The sequence below is a fragment of the Symphodus melops genome (genome assembly GCF_947650265.1).
Source record: "Symphodus melops genome assembly, chromosome: 10".
In the NCBI taxonomy this organism is placed as follows: domain Eukaryota; kingdom Metazoa; phylum Chordata; class Actinopteri; order Labriformes; family Labridae; genus Symphodus; species Symphodus melops.
The window spans coordinates 27,258,603-27,281,102 of record NC_136700.1 but is presented as its reverse complement, the minus strand read 5'-3'; the positions used below and the strand labels follow the sequence as shown (position 1 = coordinate 27,281,102).

At 47.5% G+C, this 22,500-nt stretch overlaps 1 protein-coding gene across 3 annotated transcripts; it reads right to left on the bottom strand.

Moving 5' to 3' along the window:
• Positions 1-711: 711 nt before the first annotated feature.
• Positions 712-21,818, bottom strand: LOC306831047 (kinase suppressor of Ras 1-like). 3 transcript variants are annotated; one of them, XM_079354907.1, is made up of 19 exons: positions 21,177-21,818; positions 11,902-12,058; positions 10,563-10,920; positions 9,962-10,128; positions 9,819-9,885; positions 9,488-9,571; positions 9,351-9,412; positions 8,323-8,435; positions 8,069-8,243; positions 7,842-7,899; positions 6,660-6,714; positions 6,178-6,405; positions 5,897-6,093; positions 5,702-5,798; positions 4,308-4,441; positions 4,091-4,222; positions 2,080-2,215; positions 1,748-1,881; positions 712-1,206 (listed from the first exon to the last, which is right to left on the bottom strand). In XM_079354907.1, the coding sequence occupies exons 1-19, from the start codon at positions 21,177-21,179 to the stop codon at positions 1,152-1,154; spliced, it is 2,412 nt and encodes an 803-aa protein (XP_079211033.1). In that variant the 5' UTR covers positions 21,180-21,818; the 3' UTR covers positions 712-1,151. The 3 variants fall into 3 exon arrangements, with proteins under 3 accessions (XP_079211033.1, XP_079211035.1, XP_079211034.1); XM_079354909.1 differs by having other exon boundaries at positions 11,911-12,058; positions 21,177-21,816; XM_079354908.1 differs by lacking the exon at positions 21,177-21,818 and adding an exon at positions 14,549-14,694.
• Between the last annotated feature and the right edge of the window lie 682 nt (positions 21,819-22,500).

Sequence of the window (22,500 nt, the reverse complement as noted above, 5' to 3'; positions counted from 1 at the left end):
GTGTAGAGTTTTCACTGTTTGCAGGAGATCGGTGACCTGACGAGTCCCCGCTCGGCGTTTCAGGAAATGAGTGCTTTTAGAAGTTAATGAATGATCAGTCATGTGGTTAACATGAGTGTGTGTGTGTGTGTGCGCAGGTTTTACAGGTCACAGGGAAAATGCTGCAGATAAGACAAAACCATGATCTGTGTCCGAAGTGATAACACCACCTGAGGTCATTTCTTCTATTATAAACTTCACATGTTCCGACTTTAACAAGCTGTTGCAGCAGTTTGCTGCGATCAGCTCAGCAGACGCTCTGAGCTCTTCCTCTGTGTGGCTTTACCACTCCATTTATGTAGTCTTTGTCTTTTTGAGGTTAACTGGGCTGGTTTTTGAACGTGCTAAAAATAAATCAAGTTTGACTTCATATTCAGGCGTCAGAGGAAACGACGCAGTGCAGACCCTCCCTTCTGCTGCTCGACGCCGCCTCTCTGTTCCTCTTTAACATTTCCTCACTGGTTCAACAGAGGACAGGAACAGGAAACACTTCAAACTGCACTTCTCAAAACGTTTTCATCTTCTTTGAGTCAGAAGTGTAAAATGTTTGTTTCTACTCTTCTGAAATATTTAAATATCTGTCGCTCGACCTTTGACCCCGGAGAAGAGGAGGACGAAGGTTTGAAGACGTTGGAATGATTTCTGATCAATGTGACGAACAAAGACAGAGACTGAGAAGATACAATTTATTATCTTCAGCTGTTCACAACACATTCTTAAAGAGTCCACGCTCTCTGTACAAAAATACTCAACACAATAACCCCCCCCCCGAAACCCCCCAATCAGTCCTCCAATGACTGTCTGCGCAGAAACATGAAGTAACCTTTACAAAGGAGTGAAACCTGAAACAGCTCTGCAGCACTTTACAGTGTGTAGATGTACCCAAACACACACATACACACATACACACACACACACACACACACACACACACACAAGTACCTGTGTTCACACCTTCCAGCCCTTTGATCGATTATTAATGTCTGATTGATGGAGGCGTTTTTACTGCATGCTTTAAAGATGGCGGAGGAAGATGTTATCAGCAGTTCATACATTAATCAGAGCTAAAGCAGAACCACATCACATAGAAGTTTGAAGACTCCCTGCAGCTCTCAGCTGCAGTATTTGTACATGTAAGGACAGTGATGATGACGAGGATCCCACAGCCTTCACCAGGAAGAGGGAGAGCAGAAAGAGACGAGCAAACGGAGGAGATCGATGAAGCAGCATTTTCAGATCATCAGGACCAAGCAGGCACAGCCCAAGGAGAAGAAGAAACCAAAGAGAGGAGAAAGAGAGAGGAGGAGAAACAGGATGAAGATGTCTGAGGGGGACGAGATAAAAGAGCAGAAGAAACACACGCATGAGTCCTAACCCCCCCCCCCCCCCCAGCCCCCCAGCCCCCCACACGTGTGACCTAACTACTCAGGAAGATTTGAATGGCGTGCATGTATGAAAACATCTTCACTGGTTCTTTCCTAAAATATTAAGTCGAAGTCACATTTCAGAAGGACATGATCAAAGTAGACAGTCAGCAGGATTAAGTCGGATATTCACATTTTTTTACACATCTTATTTACAACATTTCCGTGACGATGATGTTTGCAGATTTTTTTGTTTCACTCCCTTTTTCAGTGTTTGTAAGAGCGCTGCTGCAGGCGGCTTCCTGCTGGATGAAGGTCAGTTCTCCTCGTCCTATGATACGTACTCTGTCGTCTTACAGAAGTGTCCGGGGTGAGACAGCCTGCGGTTCAGTTTGGGGAGTCTCTCCAGCATGTCGGCCAGCAGGGTGAACGTGGGCCTGCTGTCGGCCTCGAAGGACCAGCAGGTGGAGAGGATGTCCTGTAGGGTCAGAGAGGATTCAGACGGTGCGTGGATGGAGCGCTTCTCTTCTCCCTCCTGCTCTAAAAAGGAGCCTGTACGCTCATCTTTTCTGCTTGACGTTATGCAGATGATACACAGATTTACTTAGTTTGCTCCATGTTACAACTTTACACTGACTGGCTCTTTATGAATCAAAGTCACATTCAGCAGACTCACCGTGACCTCTTTCCCCAGATTGGCGTCTGCTAGAACCTTCTTAATGCCCTCCCCACTGCCCGCCAACCAGATTTTAGCCTCCACAGGAAGGTCAGTGAATGGCCAGTCCCCCACCTGCAGCTCATACCAGATCGTACTAAAAACACAAGACAACAAGAGTCAGAGTGGACACACACACAAGCAGAGAGACACACACACACAGTCAGTGACTATACAGTTAAGGACTTTACAGTTAGTGACTTTACAGTTAAGAACTTTACAGTTAGTGACTTTACAGTTAAGAACTTTACAGTTAAGAACTTTACAGTTAGTGACTTTACAGTTAAGAACTTTACAGTTAAGGACTTTACAGTCAGTGACTATACAGTTAAGAACTTTACAGTTAAGGACTTTACAGTTAGTGACTTTACAGTTAAGAACTTTACAGTTAAGGACTTTACAGTTGAGGACTATACAGTTAAGGACTTTACAGTTAAGGACTTTACAGTCAGTGACTATACAGTTAAGAACTTTACAGTTAGTGACTTTACAGTTAAGGACTTTACAGTTAGTGACTTTACAGTTAAGGACTTTACAGTTAAGGACTTTACAGTCAGTGACTATACAGTTAAGGACTTTACAGTTAGTGACTTTACAGTTAAGAACTTTACAGTTAAGAACTTTACAGTTAGTGACTTTACAGACTTTACAGTTAAGGACTTTGCAGTTAAGGACTTCACAGTTGGTGTAGAGAAATAGAGAAAAGTGACTTTACGGCTTTAAATATAAGATTAAAATAAAATGAACTTGTAGAGAGATTCAATTCTCTCTAATAAAAAGGTTTAAATCTGTGTCGGTGGGACCTGCAGTCACTGGAGAAGAAATAGAGTCAACACTATTAATCAGAAGTCAATGTCTAACTCGACAAATCTATCCATGGAGAATGTGTGTGAACACTGACAGCTGAATAAATGTATGAAACAAGGCTGAGTATGTTTGAATGAGAAAATAGAGGAAGACGAGGAGGAGCATGGCTCAAACAAGAGATGAAAGCCCCGGTCTACAGCCCCAGTCTACAGCCCCCGGTCTACACCCCCAGTCTACACCCCCAGTCTACAGCCCGTCTACAGCCCCTGTCTACAGCCCCTGTCTACAGCCCCAGTCTACAGCCCCCGGTCTACACCCCCAGTCTACAGCCCCCGGTCTACACCCCCAGTCTACACCCCCAGTCTACAGCCCCGGTCTACAGCCCAAGTCTACACCCCCGGTCTACACCCCCGGTCTACAGCCCCAGTCTACAGCCCCCGGTCTACACCCCCAGTCTACACCCCCAGTCTACAGCCCCGGTCTACAGCCCCAGTCTACAGCCCCAGTCTACAGCCCCCGGTCTACACCCCCAGTCTACACACCCAGTCTACAGCCCCTGTCTACAGCCCCTGTCTACAGCCCCTGTCTACAGCCCCCGGTCTACACCCCCAGTCTACAGCCCCTGGTCTACAGCCCCCGGTCTACACCCCCAGTCTACAGCCCCTGTCTACAGCCCCCGGTCTACAGCCCCCGGTCTACAGCCCCGGTCTACAGCCCCCGGTCTACAGCCCCCAGTCTACAGCCCCGGTCTACAGCCCCTGTCTACAGCCCCTGTCTACAGCTCCAGTCTACAGCCCCTGTCTACAGCCCCTGTCTACAGCCCCTGTCTACAGCCCCAGTCTACAGCCCCCGGTCTACACCCCCGGTCTACACCCCCGGTCTACAGCCCCAGTCTACAGCCCCAGTCTACACTCCTGGTCTAAAATTCAAGTTCATTCTCGTACGTTAACAGGGAGTTGCGCCCTTATTAAATACAAGGTTATATTATGTTAAATATTGTAGTAGTACTCATTGTTGTAAAGTTTTAAACTGACTAAAAGTAAAAGTTGAGCCATGCAGTACCACTTTGAAACACTGGGTGTCACAGATACACGTTGCTCTTTTGAAGACATGTATAAATAAAGATTTAGATGACAATATAACTCATTTAAAAATGTTGAATTACCCAAAGGCATAAACATCTGCAGCTTTGGAGAACGGCAGCTGATCCTCGCCCTCCTCTGGACACATGTTTTGAACGATCTCGGGAGCGAGGTAAGAGATCCAGCCACGAGGTATCCGCAGCACATTCTTCCTCCTAAAAAACACGCAAAAACACGATCATGAATATGAAAGCGAGATCAAAGATGCAGACACAGCATGTTTCATAAAGTCCCTCCTACCTGCCCTCCTGAACCACTCCGGACATCCCGAACAAGCCGAAGTCTGTGATCACCACCTTGTTGGTGTTGTAGAAAACATTCTTCGACTTTAGGTCTTTGTGAACGATGTCCTTGGCATGAAGGTAACCCATTCCCTGTCAGAAACAAGTCATTGGTTTATGGCTTAGACATTTCTGTCATGTTAACAGTATCATGTTTCTCTTCTGCAGCATGCAACTTTACGATGTCTGAGCATATAAAGTTACGTTTCTTACCTTTACGATGTCTGAGCTTATTAAGTTACGTTTCTTACCTTTACGATGTCTGAGCGTATTAAGTTACGTTTCTTACCTTTACGATATCTGAGTGTATTAAGTTACGTTTCTTACCTTTACGATGTCTGAGCGTATTAAGTTACGTTTCTTACCTTTACGATGTCTGAACGTATTAAGTTACGTTTCTTACCTTTACGATGTCCGAGCGTATTAAGTTACGTTTCTTACCTTTACGATGTCTGAGCGTATTAAGTTACGTTTCTTACCTTTACGATGTCTGAGCGTATTAAGTTGCGTTTCTTACCTTTACGATGTCTGAGCGTATTAAGTTGCGTTTCTTACCTTTACGATGTCTGAGCATATAAAGTTACGTTTCTTACCTTTACGAAGTCTGAGTGTATTAAGTTACGTTTCTTACCTTTACGATGTCTGAGTGTATTAAGTAACGTTTCTTACCTTTACGATGTCTGAGCGTATAAAGTTACGTTTCTTACCTTTACGATGTCTGAGCGTATAAAGTTACGTTTCTTACCTTTACGATGTCTGAGCGTATTAAGTTACGTTTCTTACCTTTACGATGTCTGAGCGTATTAAGTTACGTTTCTTACCTTTACGATGTCTGAGCGTATAAAGTTACGTTTCTTACCTTTACGATGTCTGAGCGTATTAAGTTACGTTTCTTACCTTTACGATATCTGAGCGTATTAAGTTACGTTTCTTACCTTTACGATGTCTGAGCGTATTAAGTTACGTTTCTTACCTTTACGATGTCTGAGCGTATTAAGTAACGTTTCTTACCTTTACGATGTCCGAGCGTATTAAGTTACGTTTCTTACCTTTACGATGTCCGAGCGTATTAAGTTGCGTTTCTTACCTTTACGATGTCTGAGCGTATTAAGTTGCGTTTCTTACCTTTACGATGTCTGAGCGTATTAAGTTGCGTTTCTTACCTTTACGATGTCTGAGCGTATTAAGTTACGTTTCTTACCTTTACGATGTCTGAGCGTATTAAGTTACGTTTCTTACCTTTACGATGTCCGAGCGTATTAAGTTACGTTTCTTACCTTTACGATGTCCGAGCGTATTAAGTTACGTTTCTTACCTTTACGATGTCTGAGCGTATTAAGTTGCGTTTCTTACCTTTACGATGTCTTGTGCAATCTGTCGGATTTTGTTGATGTCCAGCATGTGACCTCTTTCTCGTACAACAGAGTACAGCGTCAGACCTTTACAGAAGCTTCAGACAAACATGAGCAATTATGTAAATTTAAAGAAAAACATTTAGTAAAATCTTTAATGATTTTTGTCTGAAACGTGCATTTCCTGCGGCTGCACCTGGTGATGATGGCGAGATGAGGCGGGGCCATGCAGGCGCCCATGAACAGCACCACATTCTCGTGTCGGGTCTGCCTGTAGTTCATCACCTCCTTCTTGAAAACTTTCAGGTGGTCCTGGTTGTTCCCGTCGATCTCCAGGAGGCGGATTGCAACCTCTCCATGCCAGCGTCCTTTGTGCACCTTTCCCCAGCGACCCTGCACGACCACGCAGTCAATGAAAACGCTGGATGTTCAGGTTAGAAGGTTTTGTTGTCTGATTCAGGGAGTCGTTGTGCTTACCTGTCCGATGAGCTCCCCCAGCTGCAGCTGCTCGTACGGGATGTCCCACTCCTGCAGGTACACGCTGGTCTGACTTGCCTTGCGGGAAATCGGGCCCCTCCCGACGCCCCCACGGCGACATATCGAGGAAGGAGGCAGATCCTGTAATCCGTCCTCATCCCCCTCCTCAGGAGAGAGACTCTTTGTTCTGATGCTCTGATTGGCAGATTCCTCCTCCTCTGCCTCGTTCTGTAATGAACAAAAACAGCAAACGTTTCAGTCTTTGATTTAACGTCAGTTGAAAAGATTTTACATATAACAATGGGTCAATGTTATCTGTTCTTATTCACAGCAGCTACTATCACAGTGTACTGAACCCGAAACACAAATAAAAGTGTAGGTAATCTTCTCCTTCACCCAATCAATGGGCGTGTGTGTGTGGGGGTGTGTGTGTGAGTGTGTGTGTGTGTGTGTGTGTGTGTGTGCGTGCGTGTGTTGCTCACCTCTCCTCTATGTGCGGTGGTCAGCTGACTCTCGGTGACGACCTCCTGTGACCCTCTGACCAGAAAACAAAAACTATTCAGCTTCCCCGTGTTATTAATTGTGTCAACCTCTAGTCCTGCAGGAAATGTTTCTGATCTGTTTTAATTTGTTTCTGTCATCTGGAAACTGATTTTGAATAACAAACATATGAAGCAATATAGCCTGAAATTAAAAACATACTTTAAAACTAAAGTATGTCTGGCGCCCTCTGTTGGACAGACTATGTAACTGTTTGCCAACCAACGTCATCAGCTGAAGTATAAAACATGAACCATATTTTAAAAGGAGAAAAAGAAGATGTAGAGATGCTGTCGCAAACCGATGCAGAAAAACTAATTCACACTTTGAAGAATGGAAACTTTTCTTTTTGATAAATCTTATAGTTAGGGCTGGCTTAGGACCAGCTCACAGTTATGCTGCTATAGGCCTAGACTACCGGGGGAACTGGCACCAGGATCTCTCATCTCTTATCTTATCTCTTAGACTTGAAGAAAGTATCTTATTCATATCTTATTACTGCTTGTCTCTATCTTTATATTCTAACCTCTCCTTTTTTTGAGAGCTCCTGAGCTCTCTTAGGTTCCTTGGGACTGTTGGTGAGGATGGCCTGCCCAAACAACCCCCCCCCCCCATCATATTCTTCTTTCTGCATCTTGTCCCATTTTCAAGCCCAGCACAGTTTAGCAGATGTCTGTTCATCATGATCCGGGTCTGCTGAAGATTTCTGCCTGTTAAAGGGAAGTTTGTTTGTCTATGACGGATTAAGCTGAGCTCTTTAATATATCCATCAGTAAGGTCCTTTACCTGCTTTATGTAAACATAACAATGAGCATGTTTACCTGCTTTATGTAAACATAACAATGAGCATGTTTACCTGCTCTTTGTTAATGTTAACAGACAAACAGGAAGCTCCTCTACCTGCTGTTTGTAAAGTGTAAAGAGATAACAGCTGTTCTGAATTGATCGACAAGTTAACGATTGATCGATAAGACATGTTGTACACGCACTGTAGAGTGAATTACACAGGAACTGTTGGACTGATGGAGGGACTCTGACCGGTGACCCTCTGGTTCCCAACCTGAGCTTCTACAGATCGAGCGTCTGACTCCACAAACATGACATAATGAAGTGAATGCAGTTACCCCGGCTCGTAGCAGCTGGCCACGTGTTGAACAGCTGGATGAGAAACAGCAGGAACATCTGTGGGGAATTCAAACTTCAGAATACTGCAGGGGATATTCAGCATAAATACTTCTGCCTCTATAGGTCAGCTCTGTGACTGGTTGGTGACCAGCCCAGGGTGTAACCCCGCCTCCCGTCCAATGACTGAACAGGAAAGTGGTGTTGGTAATGGAGGAAGTGCATGTACCGGGGAAATGGAAACGGTCGTCGCGGCAGCCCTGCGGTGACGGGTGGGGAGGGGGGGTGGCACTCACGCTGGGGGGGTTACTCTGCTGGAAGTGTGCAGGGGAGGAGGGGGTGGAGGAGGTGGCTGAGGATGGGTTACTGCTGGAGTCAAACTGGTTTAAACTGGGAGGGGGCTCCTGTGAACACACACACACACAGTTGAATGTTTTGAGCAGTTGAATAAAGATCACCACAGGTCTGTGTATCTGGACTTACCCTCTTTGTGACTGCTTTTGGTAAAGTCCCAAACTGCAGTGGGATCTGTGCTGAGTGATCGATTCGATTATTAATGTCTGATGGAACCGATTCTGCTCTCCGCATCCTCGGCACTGCAGGACAGATGAAAGGAACAGTTCAACATGTTTCACACATTTAAACAACACACAGCTTCCTCTCTTATTTCATTTTGTATTTAATCCAAAACAAACATAATAACAGAAAAAGGAAGAATCATCTGTAATCTGCCCCTTTTTCACAAGACCTTCATTAAAGGAGCAGTATGTACTTCGGCCCCCTAGTGTTTACAATGGGCACTGCAGTTTAATCATTACAGAGAACAAATCCAGAGCATTCAGGAGCAGAATCTAAAGTTAGAAGGAGGACATACTGGCTGCTGCATTGTTGTCAGAGAAGCTTCAACACAGCAGGTTTCCTTCATGATCACAGAGGAAGAGAGCAGCTCTCTGATTGGCTGTCTGACCACAGAGAAGGAGAGCAGCTCTCTGATTGGCTGATTGATCACAGAGGAAGAGAGCAGCTCTCTGATTGGCTAATTGATCACAGAGGAAGAGAGCAGCTCTCTGATTGGCTGATTGATCACAGAGGAAGAGAGCAGCTCTCTGATTGGCTGATTGATCATAGAGGAAGAGAGCAGCTCTCTGATTGGCTGATTAATCACAGAGGAAGAGAGCAGCTCTCTGATTGGCTGATTAATCAAAGAGGAGGAGAGCAGCTCTCTGATTGGCTGTCTGACCACAGAGGGAGAGAGCAGCTCTCTGATTGGCTGATTGATCACAGAGGAAGAGAGCAGCTCTCTGATTGGCTGATTGATCACAGAGGAAGAAATCAGCTCTCTGATTGGCTGATTGATCACAGAGGAAGAGAGCAGCTCTCTGATTGGCTGATTGATCACAGAGGACGAGAGCAGCTCTCTGATTGGACGTTTAAAGATGTAGAGATGAATCATGTAAGTTCTCGTCACACACTCGTATCTGAATGCGGCTGGAGGTAAATGTGCTTCTTACATGTGAGGAACGAGATCCGGCACGAGGGAGCGTCTTTGGTACATTTGTTGTGACACTTTAACCTGCAAACACAGAACAGAACATCTGAGGCTGGACTCAGTGGACACACTGTTCTTGTAGTTTTTAAACTGTCTTACTTGCAGTGTTTGCATTTGACTCCAAACATCATGCTCCTTCGACACACCTGACACGTCTGAGAGAGCCACGACTTTGTGGAAAACCTGCAAAACAAATTCAATCTTCATCACAGAGACAGAAAGCTTTCATGCAAAGTGAAACAGGAAGACGAGCGGCTCCATTTTTATCATCTCACTTTTTCCACTTTGCAATGTTTGTGTGTTTGCAGGTGAAAGACGAGCTGAGGCGTTTTGAACAAGACTATAAAGAGACGCTCGGCTAACACCAACAGGAAGTGCATTACAATCATTCGATATCGTTTCAAACCCTCTGACCACGATGGAAACTAACCTGTGAGTGACAGCGAGGCCGATGTCTCTCCTCAGCGTCTGTGGCGAGCTCCTGTGCACGTTCACACCTGCAGACCACATTAAACTGTTTAAAGCACTCACACAGCACGCCGGCGCAGACTGAGCAGAGGTCGGATGGCTCACCGTCCAGCAGCAGGGGGGCGTGTGCTGTCTTCATGTAGGGGGCGGATGACGGGACAGGACCAGGTGTCCGTGCAGACAGCGAAGGCGAGCGCAGCGCCGAGTCTTCAGGAGAGTTTCCCGAGCCGTTGATTTGAATCGCAGCCAAAACTTTATTCTTCTTCCCGACCCTGAGAGAACCGAGAGGAACGGATCAGAACAGCTGCTCCTCTGATAGGGCCAATGTGACATGCACGGTCCAATCAGGTGTCAGCTCATCTGTAACAGCAGGTACACACTTGTACAGCAGCCAGTTAGCTCATCTCTGTACTGTTTGATACGACGACCGAGAGGAAGAGAGAGAGAGAGTGGGCGAGAACATCGATTGAGACGTAACGTTAGCTTGTATTGTTAGCGGTGTCATCGGGCTTCAGTGGGTGCGTTGTTGTCTGTGTTTTGTGGCCTAGCGGCTACAGACCGGCTTGGATTCTGACATCCTACACTCTCTCTTCTCCTCTTGATAAAGACATGACAGCCACAAATAACCTTGAAAACATAAATAACCTTGAAGAGGCGGCTGCTCTGACCCCGCCCCTCATGACATCATGTTTGTTTGTTCACTCACTTGTGAGCCGCCGGCTCCTCGATGCGGTTGGCTAGCTGTGACTCGTGACTCTTGCTCCGGGTCAGGTTGATGTTGGGGAGAAGCTGCAGCAGCTTGCGTGAAGGCGGTGGGGGTGTTTGGGACGACTTGGAGGTGGTGCGTGACTTTGAGGCTCGGCCCGGCGTGCTCGGTTCAGGGGAGAAGGCGTCCGCCATTTCCTCGGCTGATAAGTACGTCCGCTGCTCCTCTGAGCAAGGCACCACTGATATGGAGATGGAGCGGCCGTGGTTGGCGTTGGGCTGCAGAGGGAGGATGGGACTGAAGACGCTGGTGGGAGAGAAGGCACCGCTGTCCTGCGAGCGCTCCGAGCTGCAGGAACCTGAGGAGAACAGGAAACGCCTCACATGAGCAGCTAGAAACACCGTCAGACATCAAATCCCAGGGACTTCCTGTGGCACCAGGGTACAGGAGGCAGCGGGAAAATTCAACCCCAGACTGAACTACCATGTCCCCCTTGAATAATGGCACATAAAAATGCCAGGGGATGAGGGGGGGCTGTAGTATGTCATCAAGAAACAAAAAGAAGGATGCTGATATGAGAAACAGCATCATTAGCCTCAATCTGCGTGAACTGAAAACAGACGAGCTGAAGTTGGAGGAGAGCACAGGGACAACTGAAGCTACAGCACAGAGACGGTTGGACATGGATGAGGTCTTAACCCAGCTCGAACTAAAAGGACCGTCCCGCAAAACATAAGACAAGTAGATGAACTTGTGAATTATCTGAGCCAATCAGTTTTCACACTACAGCCTGGACGATGCATCATCAATATATGAAGACAGATAGAGAGTTCAAACCCATACTGATAGAATCATTCATGATCTCGTGAGAAAAGTCCATTTAAAAAAACACTTCCTGTTTATTTAAACATCTGTCCCCCTCTGTATCAGACTCTTCCTGACCTTTGACAGGTCAAATCGGGCCTCCAATCATCTCGCATGTAGCTTTGTCTTACACTATAGGTACTCAAAACTCTGGTTTTCGGAGGAGCTGGTAGCGCAGTGGCAGCGCGCACATCCCCGCGTATGGAGGCTACAGTCCTCACACGCAGGCGGCCCGGGTTCGACTCCAGCCTGTGGCCTCTCTCGCTCTCTGATCTCTCTAATAAAGGCAAAAGGCCAAAAATATAACTATAATCTATCTTCATAAAGCCGCTGGTACAGGTCAAAGGTTGACAAGTTGACCTGAAGTTGTGTGAACAGATAAAAACACACCGCAATGTTTGAAGTATTATATTCTTGACTTTGAGTGTGGAGTGTGTGATTGTTCCCCTCCCAGCATGCACAGCAGCATGTACACCTGTATCACCTGTTTCATTCTCACTCTTCAGACAGGAGAGGGCAGCAGTGAGGCGAGAACGCTCCTCTGAGTTTGAGCCCCGGCGTCTCATCGTGTCCTGCAGCTCACAGCTGGACATCTGCAGGACACCGTCCACTGAGAGCTTCCTCGCTGCAGCCTGCCGGAGACACAGTGAACACACAGAGAGGTCAGAGAGGTCACAGCGAGGTCACAGACATGTAACAGAGGTTACAGAGAGAGGTTACACTTCACAGAGAGGTCACAGGTCACAGAGGTTACAAAGAGAGGTCACAGGTCAGAGAGAGGTCACAGAGAGAGGTTACAGTTCACAGAGAGGTCAGAGAGGTCACAGCGAGGTCACAGACATGAAACAGAGGTTACAGAGAGAGGTTACACTTCACAGAGAGGTCAGAGAGGTTACATAGAGGTCACAGGTCAGAGAGAGGTCACAGCGAGACATCACAGAGAGGTCAAAAGGTCACAGAGAGATTACAGAGAGAGGTCACATGTTACAGAGAGGTTACAGAGAGGTCACAGTGAGGTCACAGGTCAGAGAGAGGTCACAGAGAGAGGTCACATGTCACAGAGGTTACAGAGAGAGGTTACACTTCACAGAGAGGTCACAGAGGTTACAAAGAGAGGTCACAGAGGTCACAGGTCAGAGAGGTTACAGAGAGCCTACTGGTCATGTCGTCACCGCCCACACACGCCTTTCATCCTGTCCAATTATTTGATCCTGGCGGACATGTTTCATTATGCTTCTGTTGAATCCTCCATTGAAGGATAAAAACAATGTCTGTCGACAGGAGCGTGAACTCGCAGCAGTGAGTTTGTCCAGGTAAGTTTAACACACCAGGAATTTAACCTCAGTAGACTGAGCTCTTTCTGTACAATGTCAAGATTAAATATGAACTAAAAATATAAAGAAGTAATTAAAGATTAATATGTAGAAGGCTAAATAAGATAATAGTGCATTGGTGAGTAGTGTGAAAGGATGATGGAGTAAACATGAGATAGTTATCTTTACTGTACAGTATAGAGTGTTTAGATCAAATTAAATAATATATGTACATTCACAGAGACAGGTCTGTTTGGAGTTCATCACAGAGACAGTCTGGAGGAATGACAATAATAACAATAATAATCACAGTGACAGTATGACGGGTTGTTTTGGCGGACAGTGATCTGTAACGCCTGCCGGAGGGGAGGAGCTTGAACAGTTTGTGTCCAGGGTGTCAGAGGGGTCTGCAGTGATGCTACCTGCCCGTTTCAGGACTATATAAGTCCTGGATGGGGGAGAAGGTTGACACCGATGATGTTTCCTTTAGTCCTGATTGCCCGCTGCAGTCTGTGTGTGTCCAGTTTGGTTGCAGGTCCAAAGCAGACAGTGATAGAGGAGCACAGAACAGACATAACCAGCAGCTCCTGGAGCAGGTTCAACTTCCTGAGCTGACGCAGGAAGTACATCCTCTGCTGGGCCTTCTACCTGATTGTGTCTATGTGGGAAGTCCACTTCAGGTCCTGTGAGATTGTGGATCCCAGGAACCTGAACGAGTCCACAGTAGACCCAGCAGCAAAGACCTGCAGTTCTGTCGTTGAGACGTGGTCGCCATACGATCATAACGTGAGAATAAATCACGAGGTCATCACGTCGGCTTCTCCTTCACTTTCACTGTTCTTACAGACGAGCTCTGATTGGTCTGTGCAAACATCTACAGCTTGTGACGTCATCAGTCCTGTACTCGTCCGTGATTGGCTTTCATCTTGACTAACGGTAAGTAGTTGACCTGGCTCTGTGGGCGGCAGTAGCTCAGTAGGTTGAGACTTAGGTTGGGAACTGGAGGGTCGCCACCACTTCTCGAGCCAAGGTGCCCTTAAGCAAGGCACCGAACTAACACCAGCTCAGGGTTAGGGTTAGGGGGGCGCCTGCCAACCAGAACTATTAAAGCATATAGAAATAGGGTAGGGTAGTTTGCATGGACCGGGAAGAAGAGTTGTTGCTATGGTTACCAAGAATGGGGATCAGTGTAAATAAATAAACAACGAGAACTTCAGAAATCAAAACATAGTTTCTCTTTTTTAAAGTTTGTAATGTTTCAGATTCACAGAAATAAAGTCCTGCCTCGAGTGACATCACTTCCTGAGTGTTTGCAAAGAGCGTCCAGCAGCAGTCACTAAAGCGTGAAGTGTTTCAGAGCGTGCGGCGTGCGAGGATGGATGGACGAGTGAAGAGGAGTCCACTTGAAACAAACACAGAGAAGGGAATCGACGGCTGCAGAAGAAGACTGTTTGACGCATACCGATACCTGGGCAGTGCCTGGGCATGTCTCAGCGGCCTGCGCTCAGGTGACGAGCGGCAGGAACACAGACGAAGAGAAAACCAACAGCAAAGGCAACACATCAAACAAGGTCATGGACGTAAATCACAGAACAGCTCGTGAACACTGAGGACGGCTTAGAGACGCACTAATGACAGGTCAGAAACAAAGCACCGCGCCGCACAGGAGGCTCCACCAGCAGAGGCAACAAAAACACGACGTCAGCCCTCTGATCAGAGAGCTCCTGTCAAACAAGGAAATGAAGGAAGCAGCTTCCAGTGACAGGTTAGACACAGCGTACACAGACACTCTGTGTTTCTCTACGTTACCATGAGTTGGACTCAATCTGCCGCTCATCGGACACCCTGCTCCTGAAATCCACACTCTGGAACAGAAAATAATCCCTGAGCGACACACTGACTGAGCGCCAACAAATCTTACACACTCCCTGTTTTTCTCCTCCCTCCTTCTTACATTTCCCTCCTCCTCCTCCTCTCTCTCTCTCTCTCTCAGATAGTGACTCAGTTTGTCTTCCTGACGTGCCAAAGCTGTGCATCAGTGACCGCTGGAGCCCAAAAACAGGACGACACATTCTCAGCAGACTGTTTCACAGAGCGGCTTGTTTAAGCTTCATGATCTAACATAACAAGTGTGCATGAATGTTTCCTGCTCACTCTGTCAGGACCTTTTACTGCAGTCTGTGTCGTCTCGGGAGCTAATGTTTCACGTCCTCATGTCTAATCAGCTCTGCACCCCGCCCTGCTGCACAGCAAATCCTCCACTTCCTCTGCACGCCTGCATACCTTTTCTCTCTCTCTCTCTTGGCTGTAGACTCCTCCTTCAGAGTGCAATGACATGAGAGTGAGTTCAAGGAGGGGGAGCGGGGACGTCGCACACCCGCTTCCTCAGGCAGCCTGCAGGTTCGACTCTGAGCTGCCAAGAAAAGGTGTGTTTGGACCCCTTCAGCGTGCACGTCTTCAATCACTCTCCATGCTTTCACACGAGCCTGAAGTGGTGAAGAATTCTCTGGCAGCGTGTCGGAGTCACAGGTGGTTGTGGAGAGTTCGGACATTTGTGTTTCACTGTCATATTTTAAAGATCACCTGATGAACCAGGGGTCGAGTCTTTTTTAAACCCAACGTTTCAGGCTGAGCTGCTGTGTTGATGCACGCCCACTTTCCCCTCCTGGGGGGGGGGGGGGCAGTTCATCAGAAAAAGGCGGAGTCTCATTAAACGCCATTATCTCCTCATTTCTGCCTCTTCGTGCGTTTGACTAAACATTGAGGTCAGCTAAATACTGTGGCAACACGTCTGATCTCAGATCTGCCCCTGGGGGCATTATTCAGCCCTCCTGCTGCAGCACAGGGCAGGAACACACACGCAGACTGAGAGCAGACACGTGTGCACACTCGTGAATTTAAAATAGTCCCTCAGCAGGCAGCGCTGTCTTTGCTTCTGGAGCTCCTTTCTACACAACTTTCAGTCACTTTTCAAGTTGAAGATCCGGATGCTGCCCTCTGCAGGCAGCTATGTCCCTCACAGCCACTTTCCAGATTTACCATGTTGACTGTCAAAAACATGAACGGAGTCTCATCAGCCATTGGTTTCTGCCTGCACTCGCACCGCTCCACGCCAACCGTGCCCGAGCGCCACAGGCCAGTGTGGTGCGTCCTTGCAGATCATGCAGATCCTCCCAGTCATTAAATGTGTCAGTAAAGGTCCTCGAGCTGGACGGGCGTCCTGGCTCCAGCAGACTGTATGTTAGCCTCACATGTGCTACTAAGCAGATTATCTGTCACCATGTTCATCTCCTCCAGTCTGTTTACATTCAGTTAAACATGACTGACACATGTCACAGTCAATGTCTTAATATTGGCTTTTATATCTTTCTCTTTTTTTTGTTTCTACTTTGTCCATCTAAGCGACAAAACGCCCTCTAAACGTCAGTGGCGTGAGACCATCATGGAGCGTTTTCTGTTTGCATCACTCATCAACAGGATGAGTCATAAAAACATGGAGCCCCAGTCTCTGCGTCTCCAACTCAGCGTCTCCAACTCAGCTTCAACAGGTGCAGACTGGGTCAGTGATGGAGGCCAGTTCAGCGTCAGTATCTATGTCAACACGATGTGTTCAGGGACAGCACTCAGTGTGGGAAAGAGTCAAACACACAGTCAGGGCAGTTTTGGGTTTCCAATGACATGGAGAACATTTTGAACATAGAGTCAACACACAGTCTGCTGGAGGGCACTCATGACTCAGCACATTTAAACCAGTTGAGTGAGAGCTCGAGGGACTTGAAGAATGAGCCAATCAGAACGGGTCTTGTAGGTCCCCAGATCCAGTCCTCAGATTAGACAGGACTGAAGAGAGGGGGACGACATGGAGCGAAGAGCCGAGGCTGGACCCGAACCAACGAGCGCCGTGACCAGGACCTCAGCACGTCTGCCGCCTGGCCTTCAGCGCTCCCTGATCGCTGCGTCTGTTTCACTTCACGGGTGAGCGAGGGCCGAAGTTTAGTTTACAGATCTTTGAGACTGGATCCAACAGAAACACGTACTGACATCATTCACCACCAACACACTCCGTCATCTTCACCAGATAAGGACGGGATTCAGCCAATCAAAGCTCACAGTTCAAACATGCAGCTCTGCCTGGTGACTCAGTAACCCTTTCATTACCAGTGAACTGGAGGTGGTCACCACGCACAGCGCTGAACGCTCTCCTTCTTTACGTCCACTTGTTCAAACTTCAAGTTCACGTCAGACTTCTTTAACGCCACGATTCAAACATCGAGGCTCGCTTCAAATCTGACAGCACGTCGCCTCAAGCAAACCAGTCTGAACCAGCGGAGCAACTACACAACATTAGCATGTAGCTAACGCGTGTTGACAAACTGAAGGCTTTAAACCCTCTGCTGTGTAAAGAGGACACACACTCTCTTCAATCACCTTCAAGCGTCTGCAGAAGAACCAGCAGAAATCCAACCACACTGACCCGCTGTCCTACCTCAGCGTCCTACATGTGATCCTGGGAGTTCTTTAAAGTCCAGGGTCTCCTCGGACCCTCAGTCGAAGCGTCTCTGAGACTCTGAGTCCGCTCGCCATCTCCTCCTCACTGTGTCAGATCTAACTGAGTCACCCTGAAGCCACGCCCCCTCTGTTTGTCTTTACTATTGTTTACAGGACACTTTCAAGTCTGCCCAGCTCTGTCTGTGTGTGTGTGTGTGTGTGTGTGTGTGTGTGTGTTGGTATGTGTGGGGCAGGTTCGGGTGTGTATAAATAGCTGGTGGGGAGGGACAGAGGCTTGCAGAGCAGCTGACTCAACACATTCTCGTTTGGGTGAGTGCTCATCACACAGAGCTGCTAACACACACACACACACACACACACACACACACACACACACACACACACACACACACACACACACACACACACACACACACACACACACACACACACACACACACACACACACACACACACACACACACACACACACACACACACACACACACACACACACACAATGTTGGAGATGCTTTTGAAACATGGAGAGAGGTTAGAACGCAGAAAGCTTTACAGACCCATGCAGAGCTGGCTAAACACTGAAGCTACAGTGTCCACCACATGCAGAGCTGGCTAAACACTGAAGCTACAGTGTCCACCACATGCAGAGCTGGCTAAACACTGAAGCTACAGTGTCCACCACATGCAGAGCTGGCTAAACACTGAAGCTACAGTGTCCACCACATGCAGAGCTGGCTAAACACTGAAGCTACAGTGTCCACCACATGCAGAGCTGGCTAAACACTGAAGCTACAGTGTCCACCACATGCAGAGCTGTGTGAGAGGAGGGGCGGAGACAGCTCTCTGTGATGATTAGAGTTTAGACTGCAGTACTCGTTTTAAACACTAGGGGGCAGAGATACTTAGATCCAGTTAAAGAGTACTAAACTGGATCTCTAAACTCTTTTCTTCCCTCCATCTTTTGAATGAAGTGTGGAGGTGCGAGTTGTGTCCTCTGTGGCATAGGTGCATAGGGGCCCCACTCAGATGCATAGGGGCCCCACTCAGACCATCGTTAAGCACCAGACAGCTGGTTAGCACCGTGTCTGATTGGACATATAAGACCTGGGCAGAAGCGTCCTACAGCGTAGCAGCACGGGGCTATAGAGCGAGGAGAGGAGCGTGAGAGAGGGGCTGTTAGCTGATCAGATAGCTGTTTGAAGGTGGGATCCAGTTTGAACAGTGGAGGATAAAAACAACCATCAGCAGGCAGTTAACAAACCACACGGGGTTTTCCTCGCCACCAGCCGCACTTTGCATACACTCGGTTTTTTTTTAACACACCAACAGAAACATCCCACCTATAGGAGAGTGTGTGTGTGTGTGTGTGTGTGTGTGTGTGTAAACTTCACACAATGACCACAGAAAGAGGTGGGGGGAAGAGAAGAGACACGGAAACTTAGAGAGAGGAAGACGACAACTTCATGAAGTCTGAGACTTGTGTCACTTACATTCAGAGAGTTTCTGAAAGCTCACTTCTCAATGTTTTTAACTTTATTCATCTCTGACATATTCACAGCTGAGTGTCTTTAAAGGTCTCATCTCCTCCTCTTCAGTGTCCTCGCTCCTCTTCATCATGTGTGTGAAGTGTGTTGTTGTAAATCCACTCTGATCCTGTATTTGATCATGTCTATAAACCCCTCTATTTCAGCCCTGCTCAGAACAGGCTGTTTCTGTGTCTGTAGCTTTAAATATGTAAATGAGCTGTGTCTGGCCACGCCCCCTCTCTGGAAGGGCTCGGATGTACTCGCTGCTTTCTGGCTCCATGTCCTATTGTTTACGGTGAGAAGGCAGACTCAGAGGGCAGAACAAACACCTAGCTGTGGGAGTGTCACCCACCTGGGGGAGGGGCTACTGCCCTTTGTGATGTCATGAAGGGAACATCTCCAAACGGCCTGTTTGAGCACACATTTTCTGAAAAGTGGAGCAGGCAGAAGACAGAGAGGATGGACTTTTCTCATCATCGGGGGGTTTGAAGACAGAGTAGAATGATTTGAGCGTTCCTCTTAGGGAGAGTTAAAAATGTCTCCTCCTCACAGAGCAACATGTCTCCTCCTCACAGAGCAACATGTCTCCTCCTCACAGAGCAACATGTCTCCTCCTCACAGAGCAACATGTCTCCTCCTCACAGAACAACATGTCTCCTCACAGAGCAACATGTCTCCTCCTCACAGAACAACATGTCTCCTCACAGAGCAACATGTCTCCTCCTCACAGAACAACATGTCTCCTCACAGAGCAACACGTCTCCTCACAGAGCAACATGTCTCCTGCTCACAGAGCAACATGTCTCCTCCTCACAGAGCAACATGTCTCCTCCTCACAGAACAACATGTCTCCTCCTCACAGAGCAACATGTCTCCTCCTCACAGAGCAACATGTCTCCTCACAGAGCAACACGTCTCCTCCTCACAGAGCAACATGTCTCCTCCTCACAGAGCAACATGTCTCCTCCTCACAGAGCAACATGTCTCCTCCTCACAGAACAACATGTCTCCTCACAGAGCAACACGTCTCCTCACAGAGCAACATGTCTCCTGCTCACAGAGTAACACGTCTCCTCCTCACAGAGCAACATGTCTCCTGCTCACAGAGCAACATGTCTCCTCCTCACAGAGCAACATGTCTCCTCCTCACAGAGCAACATGTCTCCTCCTCACAGAGCAACATGTCTCCTGCTCACAGAGCAACATGTCTCCTCCTCACAGAGCAACATGTCTCCTCCTCACAGAGCAACATGTCTCCTCCTCACAGAGCAACACATCTCCTCACAGAGCAACATGTCTCCTCCTCACTGTCCCTCATGTCATCTCTGAATTTCTCGCCAAACAGGAAGTGCTCAGAAAGCGTGGGCGGGAGCTGCAGCTAAAAATAGCCGTCTGTCACGGATGTGTTCACACAGCGATGAAGACGAGCTTCATCTTCGTCTGTGAGGTTGCAGAAGGAGGGTCAGAGGCGTGTGACATCACAACACGTGTTCGGCTACTTTCAAGCAGGTCGTCATTTATTCATCATGCGTGGCCGTACAACCGTGAACACAGAACTCAGAGGTCAAAGTTCACATCCAGAATCTTCATCAGATCATTTCATACCTCTGAAGCTTCAGCTGCCTCAGATCAGTGATGATCTTAAAAGACCAATCAGAGAGCTGCTCTCTTCCTGTGTGATCATGAAGGAAACCTGCTGTGTTGAAGCTTCTCTGACAACAATGCAGCAGCCAGTATGTCCTCCTTCTAACTTTAGATTCTGCTCCTGAATGCTCTGGATCTGATTGGACCAGAGAAGGTAGGCGGGGCTTTGAAGGCCGTTTTGGACGCCCCTGGGTTTGCCAGATATGAGAGCAGTTATCAGGTGAACAGGTGTTGCAGCGATGGAAGCGGGCAGTGGAACTGCTTCAGATAGAAGTGATTGTACCCGAGCTAAAAAGCCTCTGCATGTTTCTAATAAGCTCCAGCAGCAGAAAGCTGCTCAAACTAGGATCAATGTTGGAGATGAAACATGGAGAGAGGTTAGAACGCAGAAAGCTTTACAGACCCATGCAGAGCTGGCTAAACACTGAAGCTACAGTGTCCACCATATGCAGAGCTGGCTAAACACTGAAGCTACAGTGTCCACCACATGCAGAGCTGGCTAAACACTGAAGCTACAGTGTCCACCACATGCAGAGCTGGCTAAACACTGAAGCTACAGTGTCCACCATATGCAGAGCTGGCTAAACACTGAAGCTACAGTGTCCACCACATGCAGAGCTGGCTAAACACTGAAGCTACAGTGTCCACCACATGCAGAGCTGGCTAAACACTGAAGCTACAATGAGAGAGGTCTGACATGTTGAGCTGAGGATTGTTTTTGTGTGTTTTATAAATAAAGGTTAAAGGAAAGGTCTCACCATTACACCTGTTGAGAAACTGAGATCGACCTGGATATGTAGGATCTCCTGCCGGCTCAGGTCGGTGTCGACGCGTCATCAGGTACTCAGAGGTCCACCCGGGTCTTCCTGGTTCAGCTGGTTCTGGTCTGACGTGGACCGGTTCGCCTTCTGGTCCAGCTGCTCCTCATCGAAGCGGCGCGAGTCCCGACCTGAAGAAAGAGAGAGAGACTTCCTCGATGAGTTTCCGTGTTTGAAGTCTCACGAGGACGCAGCAAGTCTTCTTCAACAAGCTGCCAGAAAAACACAAAGGACGAAGAAGAAGAGACGAAAGGAACCCGACAGGTGTGAAGACGACGTGAGGTGTGACCTTCAACATAAAACATCAACGGAAATTCAAATGTTTAAACTATAACCAAAGAAAAGCATTAATGTAAGGCAAAGATCATTTTATAAACACAGAAACATGAGCAGATAAAAACTTCAACTTCTTTCTTCGGGTTTCTCACTGACATCGATCCTTGTTGTTATTTTAAAGAGAAATATTTCAGGTTTAATAAACATTTAAATCCAATCTCTCTATAATGCAGTCTGGGTGATAAATGAGAGCACGGCGCCCCCTGCTGGCAGAGCCGCGTCAATGCGGACTCATCATATTGAGACCCCCGGTCACAGCCTGCTGTCCCAGTACGCCCCAGCAAACAGGAATACAGCAGAGGTCAAAGGTCATCATTAGAAAAAAGAGAGGAAGAGTCCGGAGAGAAAGATTCAGTTTCTTCAAATCTCTTCTAAACATGCAGGAGTCAAACAGCAGGGGGCGCTCCAACACTTCTTTAATGTCACACATCCTGAGCTCACACATCCACATACACACCCTTACACACTCTCTCTCACTCACTCGCACACACACACACACACACACACACACACACACACACACACACACACACACACACACACTACTCTCTCAGTGTCTCTCTCTCTCTCACACACACACACACACACACACACACTACTCTCTCAGTCTCTCTCTGTCTGTCTCTCTGTCTCTCTGTCTCTCTCTCTCTCTCTCTCTCTCTCTCTCTCTCTCTCTCCCTCTCTCTCTCTCACACACACACACACACTAAGTGGCTGCTGCTCTGAGTCTCGGGTCTCACCCGGGGACACGGCGTGTTTGAGACTTGTTGTTTGTGGACTGAACTCTGCAGCTCAATCAGACACAGATAAAGAGACACAATCTTTATTAACTTCTCTATTACTCATTCATTTCTGTCCTGTCGTAATGTTTGTCGCTGACATGCTCGGTGACCAGCCCAAACCACTGAACTCTCTGACTCTTTGGTTA

Bases quoted from the DNA above. Each gene is read 5' to 3' on its own strand.
- LOC306831047 (XM_079354907.1), bottom strand. The intron at 8,436-9,350 runs GTAAGAAGCACA...TCTGTCCTGCAG, and splicing joins CCGGATCTCGTTCCTCACAT to TGCCGAGGATGCGGAGAGCA. The intron at 6,715-7,841 runs GTAACTGCATTC...TTTTCTGGTCAG, and splicing joins GCCAGCTGCTACGAGCCGGG to AGGGTCACAGGAGGTCGTCA.